The sequence below is a fragment of the Fringilla coelebs genome (assembly GCF_963513975.1).
Source record: "Fringilla coelebs genome assembly, chromosome: 4".
NCBI lineage: Eukaryota > Metazoa > Chordata > Aves > Passeriformes > Fringillidae > Fringilla > Fringilla coelebs.
In genome coordinates this window covers 38,654,483-38,674,130 of record NC_140032.1, presented here as the reverse complement: position 1 = coordinate 38,674,130, position 19,648 = coordinate 38,654,483, and the positions used below count along the sequence as shown (strand labels likewise).

Sequence of the window (19,648 nt, the reverse complement as noted above, 5' to 3'; positions counted from 1 at the left end):
ACAAAAGTCTCTAAGTTTCTAGGGCTGCTCACAGATTAGTCAGAGTTAGTAAATATGATGAAAAATAAACATAATCCTATAACATCCTAAATAACTTAATCCTGTAACATACTGTACATGGCAGAAAGTGTCTTTTTGATAATTTATAGCCACACCTGGAAGTCTAAAAGGACTGGATGTAGTGTGTAATTTTAAAAAATCATTAAATGTAGAGAATAATTATATTGTGGGGCTGATACTGTTCAACACCTTTGTGGGTGACACGAAGAGTGGAATCAAGTGCACCTTCAGCAAGTTAGCTGACAACACCAGGCTGTGTGCTGCAGTCAGGATGCTGGAGGGAAGGGAGGGCAGCCACAGGGACCTTGACACACCTGACAGGTTGGCCCACGCAAACCTTACGATGTTCAACAAGGCCAAGTGCAAGGTCTTGTGTCACAGCAATCCCAGGCACACCCACAAGCTGAGCGAGAAGGGACTTAGAGGAGAGCTGCAGAGAAGGAATTCAGAGTGGTGGTTAATGAAAAACTCAACATGAGCATCAGTGTGCAGCCACAGCCCAGAAAGCCAAGGGAATCCTGGGCTGCACTGAAAGGAGTATGGCCAGCAACTTGAGGATTATTCTCCCTCTCTACTCTGATCCTGTGAGATCCCACCTGAGTATCACATCCAGCTCCATGGAGCTGTTGGAGCCAGTCTAGAGCAGGGTCATGAGGTGTAAACAAGGACTGGAGCAGCTCTCCTATGACGATGGCTGGGAGAGCTGGGGCTGTTCAGCCCCTGGAGAAGAGATGGTTGTATGGAGACCTCATATGAACCTTCCAGCATCTCAAGAGAGCCTACAGGGAAGCTTTTCTTCAGGCACTGTAGTAGTGGGAGAACAAGTAATGGGCACAAACTGTAAGAGGGGAAATTTAGGTTAGACATCAGGAAGAAATTATTTTCCATGAGGGTGATGAGATATTGGAACTGGTTGCCCAGGGAGGTTGTGGATGCTCCAACCTTGAAGGGTTCAAGGCCAAGCTGGAAAAGGCCTTTAGCATCCTGCTCTCTTTTAGCCTCTTCAGATACTGGAAGGCTGCTATAAGCTCTCCCCAGAGCCTTCACTTCTCCAGGCTGAACAACAGTAGGTCTCAGCCCTTCTGAGCATCTTTGTGGCCCTTCTCTGGATTCACTCCAGCAGGTCCACATCCTTTTCATGCTGGGGATCCCAGAGCTGATGACCAAGACTAAATAAATTTTTGCAGGACATGATGCAGTATGGTTAGCAGTTGCCATTACAGTAATGTAGTTTAATGTTCCGTATAAAAAACCTTCAGTACAACTTCAACTAGTATTTTGATATCAGCCAGTAACTTCAGCTGTAAAAAAATTTCTAAAAAAAAAAATTACATTAAACCCTAATGTTTCCAAGTGATAAGGGAAGTTACAATAAGAACAGACTTCCCACCAAACCCAAAGGCATTGAATTTGCAATTTAAAATGGTATCAAAACTGTTGTTTAAGCCTTAGAACATAGAAATAAACCAAAAACTCATTAAAGCTTCAAACTTTGCAAAAAACCTGATTTTTTTGTACAGGCTGAGAAGAAAAAAATATATAAAATCATATAAAATAATTTATTATCTTCCAGATATTAGAAATGAAATTTTTGAATTTTGCTGTTTGCACCTCAAGGTATATATACTGCATTTGGGATAAATCTATTAAAAAAGCAAGTGGGAAGACTCCTAAATAGAATCATAACTTAGCAATAAAATTAAAATAATTTCTACTCACTTAGAAAAGTATTTCACTTGGAAGGGACCTCCAGTAGTCCAGCTGGCTGACCAGTTCAGGGCTGACCATAACCTAACACATGTTATTAAAGACATTGTCCAAAACACCTCTCAAACACCAACAGGATCATCGATCACCTCTCTAGGAAGGTTGTCCTGGTGTTTGACCACCTTCTCAGGAACAAAATGCTTCCAAATGTCCAGTCTAACCCTCCTGTGGCGCAGCTCTGAAGCATTCCCACGTGTCCCATCGCTGGATACCAGGGAGAAGAGCTCAGCACTCCCTTTCTACCTCCTTAGGGAGTTGTAGAGACCAATGAAGTCATCCTTCAGCCTCCTCCTCTCCAAACTCAACAAGCCTGAAATTCCCATCCTCTCCTCACAGTACATTGTTTCTATCCCTGTCACCAGCTTTGTTTCCCACCTCTGGAGGCGTTCAAGGACCATCACATCCTTCTTGATGTGTGGGGCACAGAGCACTCAGGGTGAGGCCCCCCAGGGTTGCAGTGGGACCTGCAGCCAGTCAGCTCTGTTAGTTATCTGCTCGTGCTGTGCTTGGTGCACCCCAGAATGGGGTTTTGCCCTCTGGGTTCCAGGGCACACCCTGCTGACCCACACTGAGCTGCTGCTGACCAGAACCCACAGATCCCTCTTGACAGGGCTGCTGTCCTGCCACTCCTCTCCCAATTTAGAGTTGCACCCAGCACTACTCAGTAATACTGTTTATTTCTATATGAGTCCCCATGAGGGAGCTGAGACCAAATAGCATCAATGTGAACACCCACTGAACTCAAAACCACTCCTGCTACCACCATGACACTGCTGTGTAAAATATCTGACCAAATAAACAAGTAGCTGACCAATACAAATGAAGTGAATACTGAATGTCCAGTCACTGCCTAAAGTCCAAACATGAGTGTTAGGTAAGTCTCTTAGAAGAAATTAATAACCAAGAAAACAGAAACCATGACATTTTCAGCACACTGATATCGATCACCTGTGAAGAAGATGCAGGCAACAGTTCCTCTAATTATTCAGTCACTCAACAGTGATGACAATTAGAAGAAACTTCCTGAGGATATAGGCAGTGGTAATGGCCCACAGGGGAGCAATTCACACAAAGTCTCCAAAATCCCCCTGAAAGGTAGTCAGCTAGGTATATTAGGTATCTAAATTTTATTTGTTTCTCATTTACTAGACACACACAAAAAAGGTCAGCTCATCAGCAGAAGATAGGAATATACATAAATACATAAATATATGGCTAAATAAACATAAAAAATAGTGGGTTTTTCTCCTCTCTTCTATCTAGACAAGGCAGCCAAGCACAAAACTATGCTCCTGAGCCAAAGATGTAATTAAAGAATCATCATCTCCTTGCAGTTCTTTGCATTTCCTTTTTCACCTTCTTCCCTTTTCTAGGCTGTTTCTTTCTTTAGTTCCTCATGTTTTGAAATGTCAAGAGCTAATGAACCACACATTATTTGTATTTCACTGTACACCATATAATCGAGGTGTCCCATTAAATAACTTTGGTGTTGAAAAGTTTCCTGTGAAATAAAGTATTTGTTACTCAGCACGTATTTCTTACAAAATATCTTTATTATTATCCTACTGTTACTGAATGATTTTTTTTCCTGGAGAAAATCATAGATATTATTTTTTTGGAAAATACAATGTAAAACTTTTTTTTCAGAAAGGTAAGATGCTTAACATTTTAATCTAAATTAATTGATTTATGTTTATCCAGTAGAAATGCAGATATGCATAATTTTTGAGTCCACATAGAACCCTTTTCTCTTATAGCATTGAAAGAAGTAAGGAAATTGTCTTCAGGAAAATGTCCACTTTTTATATGGCCTGATATTGCACAGATAAAGTAAATTCAGAGTTTTAAAAAATGAAATAATGCAGGCTAACACTGAGACACTGATAGCAAAAAAGGAGACCTCTGTAAAGACCACAACAGGCAGTTGTACTTTGTCTTCACACTTACTGTTTGGCTTCCATTGCAAAAGAAATTCCTTGTCACTTAAAACAATACTAATAGGCATTTATAATGCTTGATAAGGACTGTATATTCCATTTTGATTTATGCAACAGAATGACTGAATGTGCACTTGATACACTGGAACAAACTGCTCAATCACGCAGGAAAAGCATTCCCACATTTCGACTTTTTAGAATGCTGTCCTTCATTTACCCCAAAACCCTGGACATCCAAAGGAAACTCAGATTCTAATAGAACAAGAGCAGAGGTTCTGACCAGACCATTTGATGTTCAGCTCTCCCAGAAGAGCGTACCACACAAGTTTCGAGTCATTAAGCGGCAAGCCTCCAGGACACACCAGATTCCCAGCCTGTGCAGCATGCGCAGTCTGCACACATGGACTGGTTGTTGGACTGGTGCTTAATGAACGCATGCCAACACCATGAATCTATCTGCAAACACCTTCTTAATGGATAGATGCATTTCTATTTCCATTATGGAAGTCCTTAAACTGCAAAAGAGGTATTCTTCCAGTCTTCCAGTCTTGCTTTGAGGTAGAGTAATAGAAAAAAAAGGAATAGTAGTTTGTGCAATTATTCCATGACCTCTGTGGTAATGAAATTCAGTACAATTTTATCTTTATGCAGTGTATACTTAGCTTGCTTCTACATATAAATATATATAGCTAGGAATTTAAAAATTACTTCCAAGGCTCCTTGTGCGCTTTGTCCAAATGTCAAGAATAAATCATTACCCATTAGAATGCTTATTTCATATTGAACTCAACGTTACATCACTGTGCCTGAAGCAGATGGAAAGCAAAGGCTGTTTTGCAGGCTTTATGGTTTGCAAACAGTTTTCATGAGTTCATGCTCTGTAAGATATGTTGGGTTTCTAGACTACTACTCCTGGTCATAGTTTTCAGTCTATCTTGTACATTATGATGTCACCCTGCAAAAAACCAGATTCAGTTCCAGGATAGTTTCAATGTTCTAGGTGCTTCATATATATATATAAAATGTGCTTCTTTTACATATATATATATATATATATATATATATACATGAAGTATTACAACATCTGCATTTTGTGTGAATATAGGCAAACAATATTTGTTCTAAGAGATTTCCCCTAACGTAAGTTAGCATATAAATCTACAATCCCTGTAAACTGTACAAGGTTAGCTAGGAAATTTATGGATTTACATCACCACTTTAAAATGAAAAATAATTTTTTTGTGATAAAACTATTTTGAGCTACAAATCACATTTTCTTGACTATATTTCATGCTATATGTTAAGCTATACATTTCTCAACTTGCTCCTCAAATGCATGAGATCAGACTCTATTTCTTTCTCTATATTTTGGCTAAAAAAGAAAAGCATGCATTTGCACACTAGCAAGTGTAGTATTCTTTAATATACATACACGTGCTATAGTTCTCAAACCATTTAAAAAACTTTTTAACAGGTATTCACAGCTAACCAAAATTGTCTCACTAACTGCCACTGAAAGTGACAAAACCACTCATGAGTTTCTACTATGGTAGACAATTTTGGTTAGCTAATTATAATGTGAACCTTTCCATTTTACATTTTGTGCATCAAAAGAATTTCATAGGATGAAATGTCGAAAGCGCTTGGACCATTTTTGCTGGAGAAGAAAACAATGGGATCTTATAAATGTGAATAAATACCAGGAGGGTGGGCAGAAAAACAGAACCAGGCTCCTTTCAGTGGTTCTCAGTGATGAGGGAAGAAGCAATGGGCACAAATTGAAACAGGAGGTTTCTGCTGAACATGAGGAAAGAGTTTGCTGTGAGAGTGAGTTTTCCAGAGAGGTTGCAGAGGGTCCATCCTCAGTGACTTTTTAAAGTTGTCCCAGCAACCTCTCAACCATGGTCTTGAGCAACTTCTAGCTGGCCCTTTTTAAGCAGAGAGGGGGAGCAAGAGCAGCTCCAGAAGTCACTGTCAAACTCAACCATTCTGCTAGCCTGTGATTCTGTAATACTCGTGTGTATCTGGGCAAAAGTTTGGCAGTAGGAGTATTTTACTGATAATTTCAAATATCTCAACAAAAATCAATTCAAGTGATGGTATAATTTAATTCTTCATTTACTGGACCTTTATTCAGATTCTCTGTGCTGGTTGCACAGGTTATCTGGAGAAAAATTTATATTCCTTTCTTGCTCCTTTTACACTAAGCAAAGTTCTCCACCCCCAAGCTTATTTCTAAATTAGTTTCAGGTTTTGAGAAGAGAAATAGAACAAATCAAAAGCCAAATCCCCTTTGTCATATCAAAGTCTGATCTTACATAACAACTGTTTTTAAATTTCTCCCAATACATTGGAGGAATTTAGAAACAAGATTTATAAGAAAAAAGGAAAAATCTTTATGATGCTGGGTATCACTTATGCAAAAACCTGAATTAATTTCAAATAAACTAAGAGAGCAAATGAAACAATTGAAGATAAATGAGTAACTAACTGCTTATCATTCACTCTAACTCTCCTACCCTAACTTACAAGGACCAATACCTTAGACTTATCACTTGCAGAGTGAAGTGTTACATGGTATGTGCATAAATAGTACCAAGTACTATTGGTACTAGAGAGAGGGAAAAGACAAAGAAAATAGTAATATATAGTTCCTCAAAGTAAGAAAATTAGGATGTTTTCTGGAAAGGAAATATGCTTCAGCCAAAAAGCTGAATTACTGTATTTAGTCTGTACTGAGTGCTACATTCCTGCCACTGCTGAGAACCTCTTTCAAGGAGCTGAAGAAATCAGTTCCCTGGCATCACTTACTGACATCAATGAACTTCTAACAGCCCCCCATGCAATGCAGGAAAAACATCCTGACAGACTTGCATCTTACACAACGAGATTCATGCTGCCCACAAATGAACACTACAGAGGGGCAGGCTGCTAATCCTTACTGTCAGTGAGAGCTCTCACTAATAATTAAAGGACCATCTGGATGAACTGTGGACATGGGAAATCAGTGCTTGCATTACAAAATCTACCTTTAACCCTAGTGAATGAAATTCTAGAAATATCAAGAAATAAACACGTGTACACAATAACCTTGTGAATAACTGCATTAATCTCTAGTTTTCCTTTCAGTAAATTGTCACAGATGCTCGTCTCTGACACTTGTCTGCATCCTTTAGCCTTGACACACTATATACTGTTGGCTATTGTTGGCTTTTCACTCAGAAAAAAACACTTTAAAGCTATCAATCAGTAATGTTTAAAGCTGGTAGACAACTCTTTTAAATTATTCCAATCTGTAGTGATTTTCTTTTAAACTCGATTTTCTTTCCTATTATTATGTATCCTGCTTTCTATGAAGTCTAGTTATGATCCAATGCTCAATTAAAGGGTCAGAAACATCCCAACTGACTTGGATATGCATGCACAAACTCTCTTGTTTTCTCTTTAATAGATTTAAACAGGGTGAAACACAAAACCAGAGAGGATTACTATTTTCTATGCTTTTCTGAGCCGCAGCAGTGTTTTGTTCACTTTGCTAAAACTATAAACTTTTTCTATTCCTTTTCTGAAGCTCAACCTGTAGAAAGAAGGTAGCTACATAATACCAGAGATTTAGTGACCTCTATCTTTGACGTATCTTTTAATCCTCTTAAACTGTATATACAGAAATACTGCAGAGGTTGATCAGCTTCAACTACTGACCTGAAAAGAAAACCAGGAAAAAAACCAAAACAGATTTCTATGAGACATAGTAAACTTTCTTAAAACCTTCAACCACACGTGAATTTGAGACAAGCCTGCTGAAGAGACCAAACAGAACAAAACTGTCTTAATTACTTGCTTTCCACTTACATGGACTTCATTGCTCTCTTTTAAAATGTTCTGTACTCTACTCTTTTAAAATGTTCTGTACTCTACTACTGTTCTCAGCACTCTAACAAACCCCTACTAAAAGGAGGAAAAATATTGCAAAAATATTGATGGGAATTATTACTGAAGATTAATCAATCCAGGATTTCTTATGACTTGTACTCTTAGAAATGGTAAATAGGAAGATTTTTTTGCTCTTCTTTTCATATCTCTACTAGTATAGACATACCTCTGTACTAGCAAATCACAATATAAAGCCAGTTAATTTTAGGGGGTAGTTATGTTTTAGAGGTGCCACCATGCTAATGAGCCAAAGCTTAACAATTGGATAAAATTGAACAAGTGCTGATGCCTGCATGTGAGGTGGCTGTAGCACTTGATGTTGCAGTATCAGCAGAACAGCTAAAACAGATGCCACAGCTAATTTCATGGATCATGGTGCCTTCAGGAAGGAAGTTGGGTTTTTCATTTTCCATGAAGACTTTAATGTTTTATTTAGAGAATTTCTGACATGCAAAGTAATATGCATCTGTGATAAAAAATAAAGATATCAAGAAAAAATAAAATTAGTATTGTATTTTGTGATGCAGATAAAAAGCAACACAGTTGGGTAATTACTATACTTTGAGGGACAAAGTGTTGATCTAATAATTTTATTAATACATGTTTTCATAATGCTGATTCATCAAGAATACAAAATAAATCTGTATCTACAAATACAAAACCTGCCTTCTTGGCAGTATAAACATTCAAGGTGTGAAAATGTATCACTTGAAATAGATTTAGATCATGCTGACACTAGTACATATTCTTACCAAGACTCTGAGTAAAGCTGTAGTAACCTATATAAAGACTAAAAGATAGCTATTTTGCATGCAAAATAAGAATGGAGGGCTTTTCAAAATACATCTTTCCCTTGCTTAAAGACACTCAGAAGCACATAAAAATTGTCCTGCAGAGTTATTGTTAAATAACTTTCTTCCAATACTGTTAATTTTTTTCTCTAACACTGCACCATCATTTCAAACTTTTAGAAATTATCACAGCTAGAAGTGAGCAAGGTGAACATGGCCTTGGTGTTCTCATACCTTCAATGCACAGACAGACATTTCCAGAGCATCAGTGAATACACACAACCACATCAAAATGTCCAGTAGTGCCTCAAAACTTTACACCGACCAAAAGAACAATGGCTCTCAACTGTGAAAGAATGGTCAAGCATTTATGCAAGAAAAGCAAAAGTGAAACAGTAAACCAATTCTGTTCTTCTGTCTGTATGCTCAGGAGGGGTAAGAAATATTTTTTTTTAGAGGAAACTTCTACTTTTATGTGCAAGAACTGATTGTGTATTTACTATTGAAAGAAAGAGGATACTGTGTAACCAAGCAAAGATATGCTGGTACCCAAGTAAATTTTCCTTAGAATAATAAGTTACTAAAATATTTGCTTAAAATTAGCTCAAGTAGAAACTAGTTACTGCAACAGAGGTGAGCTTCAAAGAATAAATGAGATACAACATGCATGTTAAGAAAAAAATAAAACTTGTAAGGGCTACCATATCACCAGTACATTAATGAATTTCTGTCAATTTCAGAGCATCAGTAGTAGAAACATCAGCAATAGCTGCCAAAGACAGACATTTCAATCCCTGTCTTCTAAAGGACTTTGATATTTTAAAGAAAATACTAAAATTCTGTCAGCTATTAGAACAGTCACTTCAGAAAAGTGATACTGCATCTATTTAACAGGGAGCACAGATAGCAGTTGAAGTACTAAAGTAAGTAGGATATTGAAGTATTAAAGGCTCAATTAATATTATTGAGAAGTGGTTGCCAAAAGGTTATCACATGTTCTTTAAATACCACTCAGTTTACATCCTACTTGAAGAGGACTTCATGAATCTTCTTGCTCCACCTTCAGAACACTACTGAACCATCATCAGTCCATTCCTGAGCTTCCTCAGGACCTCAAGCAGCTTCACTGTCAATACACTGACATACTTACAGAAAAATAATTCAGAATTAGGTTATGCAATTAGCATCACATGCTTTATCTTCAAAAAATAAGAAGGAGGAGCAAATTAAGCAATTTAAAGTAACTACCTGATTTACAAATACACCTGATTTTTCTAGCAGTTACCTTCCCCTGTTGAGTAACTAAAGTCTTTCAAGTATTACTTCATATTGATGGTATAAAAATAGTATCAGTAAAAAATAATACCAACACATCAGTAAATGAGATACAAACATAAAGGCATCCTCAGCTTATTTGTACATTGCACGAACAGAAAGATAATGCTGGTCCAGATACTTAGCATATGATCTGCATCTCTTTGGTTATTTATTCTCAATACAACTACTGTGACACACTTGTAAAGCCTTTAATGTACCATAAGATTGGCAAGGCCCCTTCATTTACATAATTAAGGCAATTATAGCCATAATAATCTAATGCAGCACCATTTTAATGGTTTGGACTATATTTAAGCTTCCACTTTATAATCCATGGAAGCTGGTTGGTGAAGTGCAAAAGAAAATAATGAATATATCCTAAAAAAACATGCTCTCATAAGTAACTATAATAAAGTTTGTTGTGCTACACAGACTAAACCTTCCAAATAATCTGCATGTTTTGGGGATTCTAGAACTGAATTTTTCCATTAATTGTTTCAAGATATAAGTCAACATTAATGATTATAAAACCTAAAATGAAAACAGCATTAATTATCTTCTTTCATCAACACAGCTTGCCTGTGTTAAAATTGCAGGAACACACACAAAAGCACAGGCTGATACACTGTAAATAACGTTTTTGCCTCTAAAGAAATATTCACCATTGGGTTAACTGGGGCTTCCTCTCCTACTAAAACACAAGAGGAAAAGTAGTAATCAATCAAGCTAATCAAAATTTTCATAATAAATCATTTTAAAGCAACCTCCTCTAGAACAATCTTTTCCCCTGTGAAAAGTATATGAACACTTCATAAGAATACAACTCTGAATGACTGATTATTCATCTTGTACATAATGAGTCTTTACCTAAAATAACCAGTGTATAAATGGCCCTGAGTGTTGGAACAACCCCACGGCAATCAAGGATTACAAAAAAAGCGACACATTCCAAGCATTCACCCCATGTGTGTAAGCTCACCCCCACATGTTTATAGTGAACCAGCTAGCTTTGAGATGGAGCTTGGGAAATTCCCCCTGAATTGCTCCCTGCACACAGGATGGACAAGGAGTGCCATGCTGTGCCCAGCTCCTCAAACGTGCACCCCTGTTTTCTAAGCCACAGCTTGCACAGGACAGGCATGCCCTCCTGTGCTGTGATAAAAAGGACTCACACAGTCAGCAGAGATGCAACACTGACATTCTTTCAGAAATCAAAAACTGCATTACACAACAGTTTTTTTAACACAAGACCAGATCTGCCACTTCAACACTCACTTGTAATAAGAAACATGAGGAGCAAATTTTTCAAGTGCAGTCCACCACAGTAGGACAGAACTGCTTTCCACAGTATTGAGATCTTAGGAATTTTCCATTTAAAAGCAAATTTGTGGATGTGACATACATACCAGGATTTGACAAAACTGTATAAATTTGAGTACTCAAAAGCTTCTGAAAGCAGCTATAAAAACTGGAATGCTTTGGAAATAAACAGGCCAAATGAAGAGCAAAGACAAGGTGGTTCTAGAGAAGATTGCTGTTGCAAAGATGCTTGGGAACTGTGAACAAAGAGCTGCTTCCAGTGACGGGCATGTAATGTTCCCATCTTCCCTTTAGGGTCACAGCTCTCTGCAATACTGACTGCAAGCACTCAGCTAACAATCCTTTCTCAGTATTGCACTTCATCCTGGAAACAATAAAATGTTCTTCAAAGCATTCTTGAGTATGTTCTGCAGTTCTACAGGGATTATTTTCATAAACACAGCATATGCACTCTAGCCTTTTTTACAGTATTATTATGGAACAGGGAACCTTCCCTTAATCCTTCACTTCTTCCTTGTAACAGTCAAGCTCAACCAAATTTTAATTCACTCTGCAATTATGACTTAATTGCAGACAATATCAAAACTAGAAATGACTGCTCAAGCACATTCTGCCTTTTCACTTTTTTTTTGCACTATCAGCTCCACTCTGATCTGAATTAATAGTATTCTTTTACTAGAATGTCCCTGCCTTATTGATCTATCTGCATTTGTGATATCACTTCTTTTCTGCACAACACATACTTCTAATGCTTGTTCTCAAATATTCTACTCCCTGTAAGAATAGAAAGAAAAAGCAAAAATTCCTTCCTTCCTTCCTTTATCTTAGCACTGAAGAAACAACCAATAAAATCAGCTCCACTGAGTTTCTGTTATTACACAAATGCAGTAATGAATCCTAAATAAATGCCTTTTACAAATACAGTACCACAGTATTTTTGTGCTAGCAAATTCGTTTTATATCATACCTATGGAAAAAATTTACAAATACAAATGAATTGTTACAAAGATTATTATTCTGCTATCTCAGAAATAACCTACCATTTATAAAATACCTAGTAAATCTCAAAAATCTGGTAAAACAATAGTACTTCTTATTAAAGATCAAGTAAAAAATGGTCTATCATTCACCTTACATACAACAGAGAAAAAAAGGACATTCTTAATGAATTAGGCTAACCAAATATCAAAGCATAAAAAGACACAATGAATCAATTTTCACTTTATGTTCAAATTATACATAATGTATACTTACAGCTCAGCATTACTGTAAATGTGTGTAACAAAGTAAAAAAGATGAAAAACAGTACCTTGGACAGTTGGATAAATACAGTTTTAAGATGAATAGCATTAAGATTGAAAAGTAAATCTATGTATTCCAGTAAAAAAGGCAATAAAAGAAAAATGAACATTTACTTGTAAGTCAATACCCTCTGAACAACTACAATGTATATACAATAATACCTTTCAGTTTCACAGCACCTTTAAAATCAAAAGGTTTCAGAAATAAAAATAAAATAGTGTTCAGAAACATCAGCAGAGTAAGAAGGCTTACCAGTGGATAATGCATTTTCCTCTAACAAGGAAACTGAGTCACAGTGTTATAGCCAATTCACATTTAAGCCAATAGCATGATTCATGCTGATGCCAGCAGTAAAGGCATGAGCAGAAGTATTAGCCCAGATTCAATTTTTGTTGTGAGCCCACAATGACACCAACCTCAAGCAGTGTATATCAGTACAGATAAGACAAACTCCTGGATTTGAGTGCTGCCACTGATATCACTTATCATTATGCTCAGGCATTTCAGGCTTCATCTAAAGACTATATTGAGAAAGATTAGCAAAATTTATGAAAATTAATATAATTAATGAAAATTAAGCAACTAAAATAGCAAAGAGAATTTATTTTATTGTTGCATTTCATAGAACTGTAGTAGGAATTACATTTAAAAAAAACAACTTACTGAATATAACTATATGGCTAAGAAGAACAGTAAACTGGAAAGCTGACAATTACCCAGTACAAATTTAACTCACATATAATAAATGTTGCTACCACCTATACTCCCAGACTACCAAGACCACCTCCTTCCATTTATTGTGCATATCCCTCTGAGAGAGAAAGATAAATGAGAGCAGCTTGCCTGTGATGAGAACCAGCACTTTTCCCTTTGTGCTTCTTTTTATAGGCTGGTCACTTAATTTTCTGTAACAAGCATGACAGTGTGAAATTAAATGCTACAATTAGATATTTTTAAAAAAATTTAAAACATACTACCATATTTGTAAATAAAGGTCAAACAGCAAGATAACATAACAGGTCACTGATAATATCAGGCCTAATTGGCCTAGTACATGTTGGTTTGAAAATGGATTTTTATTCTATTAATGTCCTGTAGTTACCTTTTCAAAAGAGAAATAGGGGATTACAAAACAGCAGTATCTGTCATTGAAAGGCAGAAATACAAAGTAGGGATAAAGGAGTTACACAAGTGGTAATTTTGGCCCTCAATCTCTTTATTTGTGACGTTTGGAAACCAGTCAGTGTTCTCTCTGAATGTAAACAAAACAAAAGCTCTGTTTTGGCATCTATACCTGTACTATACGAAGAGTAGTAGAGGTCATGTATTGAAAAGGTGATGCTATGCAAATTAAATCAGAGGATTTGGGAGAGTGTTGCTTGGTTGTTTGTCCCTCTATTTGTTTTTCGAGCACTGATCCACACAGAACAAACCAGTATCCACAGTGTCTTTAATCCCACTGTTATTTATCCCCATCTCTACAAAGCAATTAACAATTTGGCAGTATTTGGTATAAAACAGGGTGCAGCTGAGAGGGCATTCATATTCTGTGATTAAAGTCTTTCAGACTGAAAATACTTTGAGCGTGCAACATTGCCTTTTCACCTCCTTCTGGCAAAAGCTTAGAGTCAAAGAGTATGACATTTGTAAGAGCTTCCTTGTTACCTACATAGTCCTCCTTAGATGCTGAAAGAAAGCCTTTTTTTTTCTTCCATGAATATAAGCCTGAATCACTTATTTTAGTGAAAATATCAAGTGAGCTCTTAGCACAGGATTTATTAGAGATTAATTCAAAAATTATTGAGACTGAATTCTTCTATTTCAAAAGCTAATAAAAATGCATATTCAGTATTTTACCAACAATGATACAGCTTTTGCTGTTTAAACTGCAGGGCCTTCAATTGGCCCTGAGGTTTTGGGTATGACTGCATGTCCCAGCTGAATCTTGACTCTATGTCAGGGCAGAAACAGAGACTTATTTCTGTGGTAAAGGTATCCAAAGGCATAATTGAGAAGGGTGCTGTACTACACATCAGCCAAATCTCTGAAATAGACTGTCTGGGAGACCAGGATCCTGGGCATGTCACTGCACACTTTTGTCAGAATGTTAGTGCAGTTTGACAGGGAAATAAAACAAAGCACTCTGCCAAGATTTCTAATTTTAAGAATCATTAAACTTTCCCAATATGTGCACTCTGGAGTACAGCAAATTTGAGATAACTGACAATGGATGCTCTTCTTAGATACCTTTGAATTTCTTTAACCATAGCTAACAGCTGTCAGCCATACACTCATCTGCTGACAAAATTTCTGCAGAAATGCCTGTGGTCTTCATTGACCACACTTTGACTCGTGTGCATTTTTTCTTACCCATCAGAGTGAAGAGCAAGACTGCAAGTGACAGGGCTCGCTACATCTCAGAGCAAAAGGACCATGATCACTATTTGAAAGAAAAAATTGTGCCCAGACACTGCCAAGGGGCCAAAAGATTCCTCAGTTTTGTAAAAATGCGCAGTGCATAGAATCCTTCCTGGCTTCTGGTTTCACATAGCCACCGAAAAAAGCCTCAGAAGTGCTTAGGAAAATCAAGATCTGCAAATTCTGACTCAATGAAATCCTTTCACTCAAAGCTGTGCAAGTCAGTATGACCTGGGTACCCCAAATCCTGGCACATACTTGAAAAGGAGACTGGGGCAAAAGCAGGACACGAGGCAATGGCTAGGCTTGGAAAACAAGATGCTTCCTCACGTATCTCTTTAACACCCCTGTCACAAGTGCTACTGCTTCCCATCCATTCTGCTTTACCTTCTCATTGGGCTTCCACACAACTTCCAAAGCCCTCCCTCTCTCCTGTACTCCCCATATTCATTCACTTCTAACTTTGTGTTCCTCTAGTACTGCCTCTAATGCTCTGCAGATGTCCCTCTCTCGGGACAAACTTGTAACCCTAAGCTTGTCTTTTCTGTCTCTTTAAAAAAAATTGCTGGAGTACCTACTGTAGTTTATAGTTTATATGATACCCATTGCTTTATCTAAATGACAATCAAACCAAAGATGGTAAATATTTTTATTTTACTGTGGGGTTTTTTTTGTTTTCTTTTTTTTGGTGGGATTTCATTGGTTTGTTTTTTGTTTTTTTTTTTTGTAACTTTTGTTTTTCTTAACAACTTACACATCTAGATCCAATTCAAGTTCTTAGCCCTTTCATATATGGATTTGACCTAAGAGACTTTGAGCATCAGTTGGATGCAATGTTTCTAAAGGTATCATTAAAATGAGACAGCCTTCACAAAAACCTAGATCCCCTCACCTGCCTCATGCATTCATCAAAGATTAGATTAGTTCACTTCCATCTAAAAGGACCCTATGGTTTCATTATCAAGTTCATATACATTTTAAGAAGAAAATCTGGTTTTCTGAATAGTGGTTTAGTTTTGTTTCCCAAAGGAGTATTGGGATCCACACCAAGACTATTTTGGGAAAGTTCATAGACATAGTATGCTCTCCAGAAATATCAAAAAAGCAGCAATTTCAATCTGAAAAGATAAGCAATTGTCCCAAACAACCTAGGTAGGGGGTGTATTTTAGGAAGCCCTTACTTAAGTTATCCCTGAAAAAGCAACAGGAACCTTATTTTGCCTGTTTGGCTTCATCAAATTTGTAAGCAACTGACATACATGTACACAGCTTAAAATCATGGAATCACAGCAACATTTACTTTGGAAAATATCTCCAAGATCACCAAGTCCAACTGCAACAACATTTTACAGAGCACCATTTAAAGACAAAAATTGTATTCTTGTAACTGTTGTTAGAAGAACTTCTGTTGTAAGAAATTTTTTATTCTGTCACAATAAAAGCTGAAATTTCACTAATGATGCTCAGCTCACTTTCATGTTTCTCTATTTTCCTGGCTTTTGGCCTTGTAAAGAAAATATATTAACAAATTTCATAGAATTTGGAGAAGCCCTGTGTTTTGCTTGCTCTGACAATCTGTCAGGACAGGATTAGTGTTAATTCCTATACCCATGAGACCCTTTTTCCTTTTCTCTTACATAACTAGGCACAAGTAATCTTGACTCCCTGGCAACTTAAATCATCAAGAAGAGTTCATTTTTAATTTAAAAAAAATCCAGTTTTTGAAGCAAAAAAAAAAAAAAATTGTCTCTAGATTTTTTTCAGTGTTCTAGCACAGGAATATGAAAAATAAATATGCTTGAAAGCATATACAAAAAGATAACTGCATCAGGTGAAACAGCTTCCAGCAGAGAGAATGCTGGTCTTATTTTGGTAAAAACTAAGGGCAATGATAGCATATTAAAAGAGTAACACTGGAGAATGGTAGGCCTACTACTCACAGAGATGTTTTTCACCTCATTATCCTAATTTCACATCATGCCCACTGTTAAGCAAATATTCCCATATCCATCCTGGAGATACAGAAATTATTGCTAGAGGATGCACATTAAGGTTACACTCACTGCGTAGATATCAAAGGGGCCACAGTAGCCACATGATGCTGGGTCTTCCAGTACTTTTCATTTTGTTTAACAATGCAAGAAGATGACATATTTATCTATTTATTTTCAAGATACTTCATGAAATTGTAAATTAATGCTTTAAAAAAATGTAATGACTATCATTTTGCAGAGGGGTTACAGCACAAGGAGCATTTAATTACATATATTCAATTATTTTTAATTACACAATCAATTATATTGCCAAGGATGAAAAAAAGGACCTAAAGAAGTGTTTCAGAGCAGTTTTTTAATTTACTTGTATGCCTGCACACAGTTTAATCTTTACAGTGGTCATCTTCATTCATTGTTAAAAGAACATTAATTTGTTCTTTAAACTAGGAAAAAAAATTATAGTTTTGGCAGTGGCTACAGCTTATAATGGAAAGTTAGACTATCCTGCCCAATAAATCTGGAATAGTGCTTCAAATAATGAAATGTCATTGTTAAGGCAGGAATGCAATATCTGTTTCTTTTGTTATAGGTTACTACAGGAAAAAAACTATCATCCTCAAAAACAAATTCTTCTGTATTTTCAATGTATTTTACTCTTCAAAAGTGTTACTCTACAGACAGAACAAAAAGGTGCATCGAACAGAGAACAGTCCAAACAAATTTTGAAAATGCAGGCCTCCAGTCATGCTTTTCTTGACAGATTCAGGTCCACAGTAGCCTAAAACCTCCTGAGCACTGTCTGTTCAGAGGCACCAAAGACAGTATCATGTTCTGTTCAACAGCCACCTCCCGCAATCACCTGGGAGCCACTGAAATACAAACATGCTCAGCCACCGATTTTCCTCTCCCGTTTGTTCCAGCTGCACCTACACTGCCTCCTAAGAGGCACTGCAAAGCAGCTTCATTTTCTAGCAGCATCATCTCATTGGTGATCCAAAAGAAAAGCTGATTTACTCCTATCAAGCACTTTTCAAATGAACTCCCTTACATAATACAGCCATTGCTAACAGTTCTACAGCTCAACTGCTTGCTCCTAGGACCAGAAACAAGGACTTCTAAGTTTCCTTCCTTCCTACCACACTCTGTTTTCTTGAATATTCAGCTGAAAACACAGAGGAACAAGGAATTGATTTCTTCTCATAAATACATAAAGCATCTCACAGAGTATTAAGTAGCAAAGGAAAAAAAAGAACAGCAGTAACTCATACATCATTTGAAAAATACCATGGTATTTTACTATAGGTACAATTTCAAAATCCTTGGCAAAGAAACAACCTTGAAGAAAATACATCTAGTTTTATAAAAGAATGAGTGTTTCTGATAACTAATATTCCATGTGTAAAATCTTCCTTCCTTCTGGAGTATTAAAAATATCACACAAATTACCATCACTCACCTCTCCTGTCATTTCTGCCTGCATTTGTGGATTTGTCAGAAGGGCAAGGGCAACGTCCTTCACATTTCACTGAAATTTGTTTTCCTGAGACACAGGCTTGATAGTCTAATTTGCACTGCAGGGAGACAGAATGAGTAGCATTAACATAAACGTATATTATTAAAAATATATATACTTCCAAGAAATTTGAAGCAATCTCTCATGAAATGCTTAAATCTTTTCGTACAGGTGTAAAGAAAAGTCTTCAGCAGTATATGCTACTTTTGTAACAAAAACTAGATTCAAGAAAGGTACAAAGTTTTTGGTTCCTAGCCTGGCTGCAGTTTCAAGACTCAATTCAAACATGAAGGCACTTGTGGTGTGAGACTGATTTGAATATCCATGTTAAATGGAAGCAGACCACATTGGTTTTATCTGTATTCAATGAGCAAACAAACACAGCAACAATATTCATTATTGCTAGGAAGCAATAAACAGTCAATTTTCATAGAATTTATCACTGAATTTCTATCTCTAAGAAGACAGTGTCGTGGTAAAACGCTTTGAAGAATAAAACAAAAAGCTGTGCCTAATGTAATTCTGCATAGTGACTATCTTTTCTGATACAGAAACAGATTCATTTGTGAGGTTTTGATCTGTGTACTTACAGTTCCAACCCAGAAACCACACAAAAGCTAACTATATCTGGGAAACAAAATTGTTCTTTCAAGCATATAAAAATAATGTAGTTAAAAAACACATACTGAGAAAATAGTATCATTGTAAACATTGTCACTCTTACTTTTTCTTCCAAGAAAATAGTTCTTTGCATAGAGATCTTACTCTGGGATGTTTTGTAAATGTATTATCAGGAAAAACATAAACAAGAAACAAAGAGAGGGGAAGCATCTACAAAGAGCTTTTTTCCAAAGCAAAAGAAGAAAGATTGTTATGGAAAACACTTCATCCTTGAACAAAAGATGCCAGATGTCTCATTAAATAGGTAAAGGACACAGAAGCATATGAGTCAGAAAAGCAGTTCAAGTAACAAATAAAAATATGAAGTGTTTTCTGTGCATCACAACACTTCAGAACAATCTCACCAGAATTTGTCTCTTTTATTCCCTGACTCATATTTTGTTGGGGTACATAACTTCACTGTAATGCAGTTCCATTATGTGAGTCTCAGGATTTCCAGAGAATGCTAAAGTCAAAGTTTCTCTCTCTCCTAAAAATATGTAAGGGGTGGGAGCGCTGTAGCTATGAAAGAATCAAGGAGGCTCTTGAAAGACTGCTGGTTTCCACTAGTATGTAGATATAAGCACTGTGACTTTACAGAACTTTATCAACTTTTTAAGCAGTCAGACTCCTGGT

At 36.6% G+C, this 19,648-nt stretch overlaps 1 protein-coding gene across 4 annotated transcripts in view; it reads right to left on the bottom strand.

The window, feature by feature from the left end:
• The window catches only part of SPOCK3 (SPARC (osteonectin), cwcv and kazal like domains proteoglycan 3), a gene marked incomplete at its 3' end in the record, with an annotated part of 161,759 nt that overhangs the window by 27,127 nt on the left and 114,984 nt on the right, over positions 1 to 19,648 (bottom strand). For all 4 annotated transcript variants that reach the window (XM_084204345.1, XM_084204346.1, XM_084204343.1 and 1 more), the window contains exon 3: positions 18,296 to 18,410. In XM_084204345.1, coding sequence (XP_084060471.1) covers positions 18,296 to 18,410 — 115 coding nt within the window. The remainder of the gene's footprint in view (positions 1 to 18,295; positions 18,411 to 19,648) is intronic.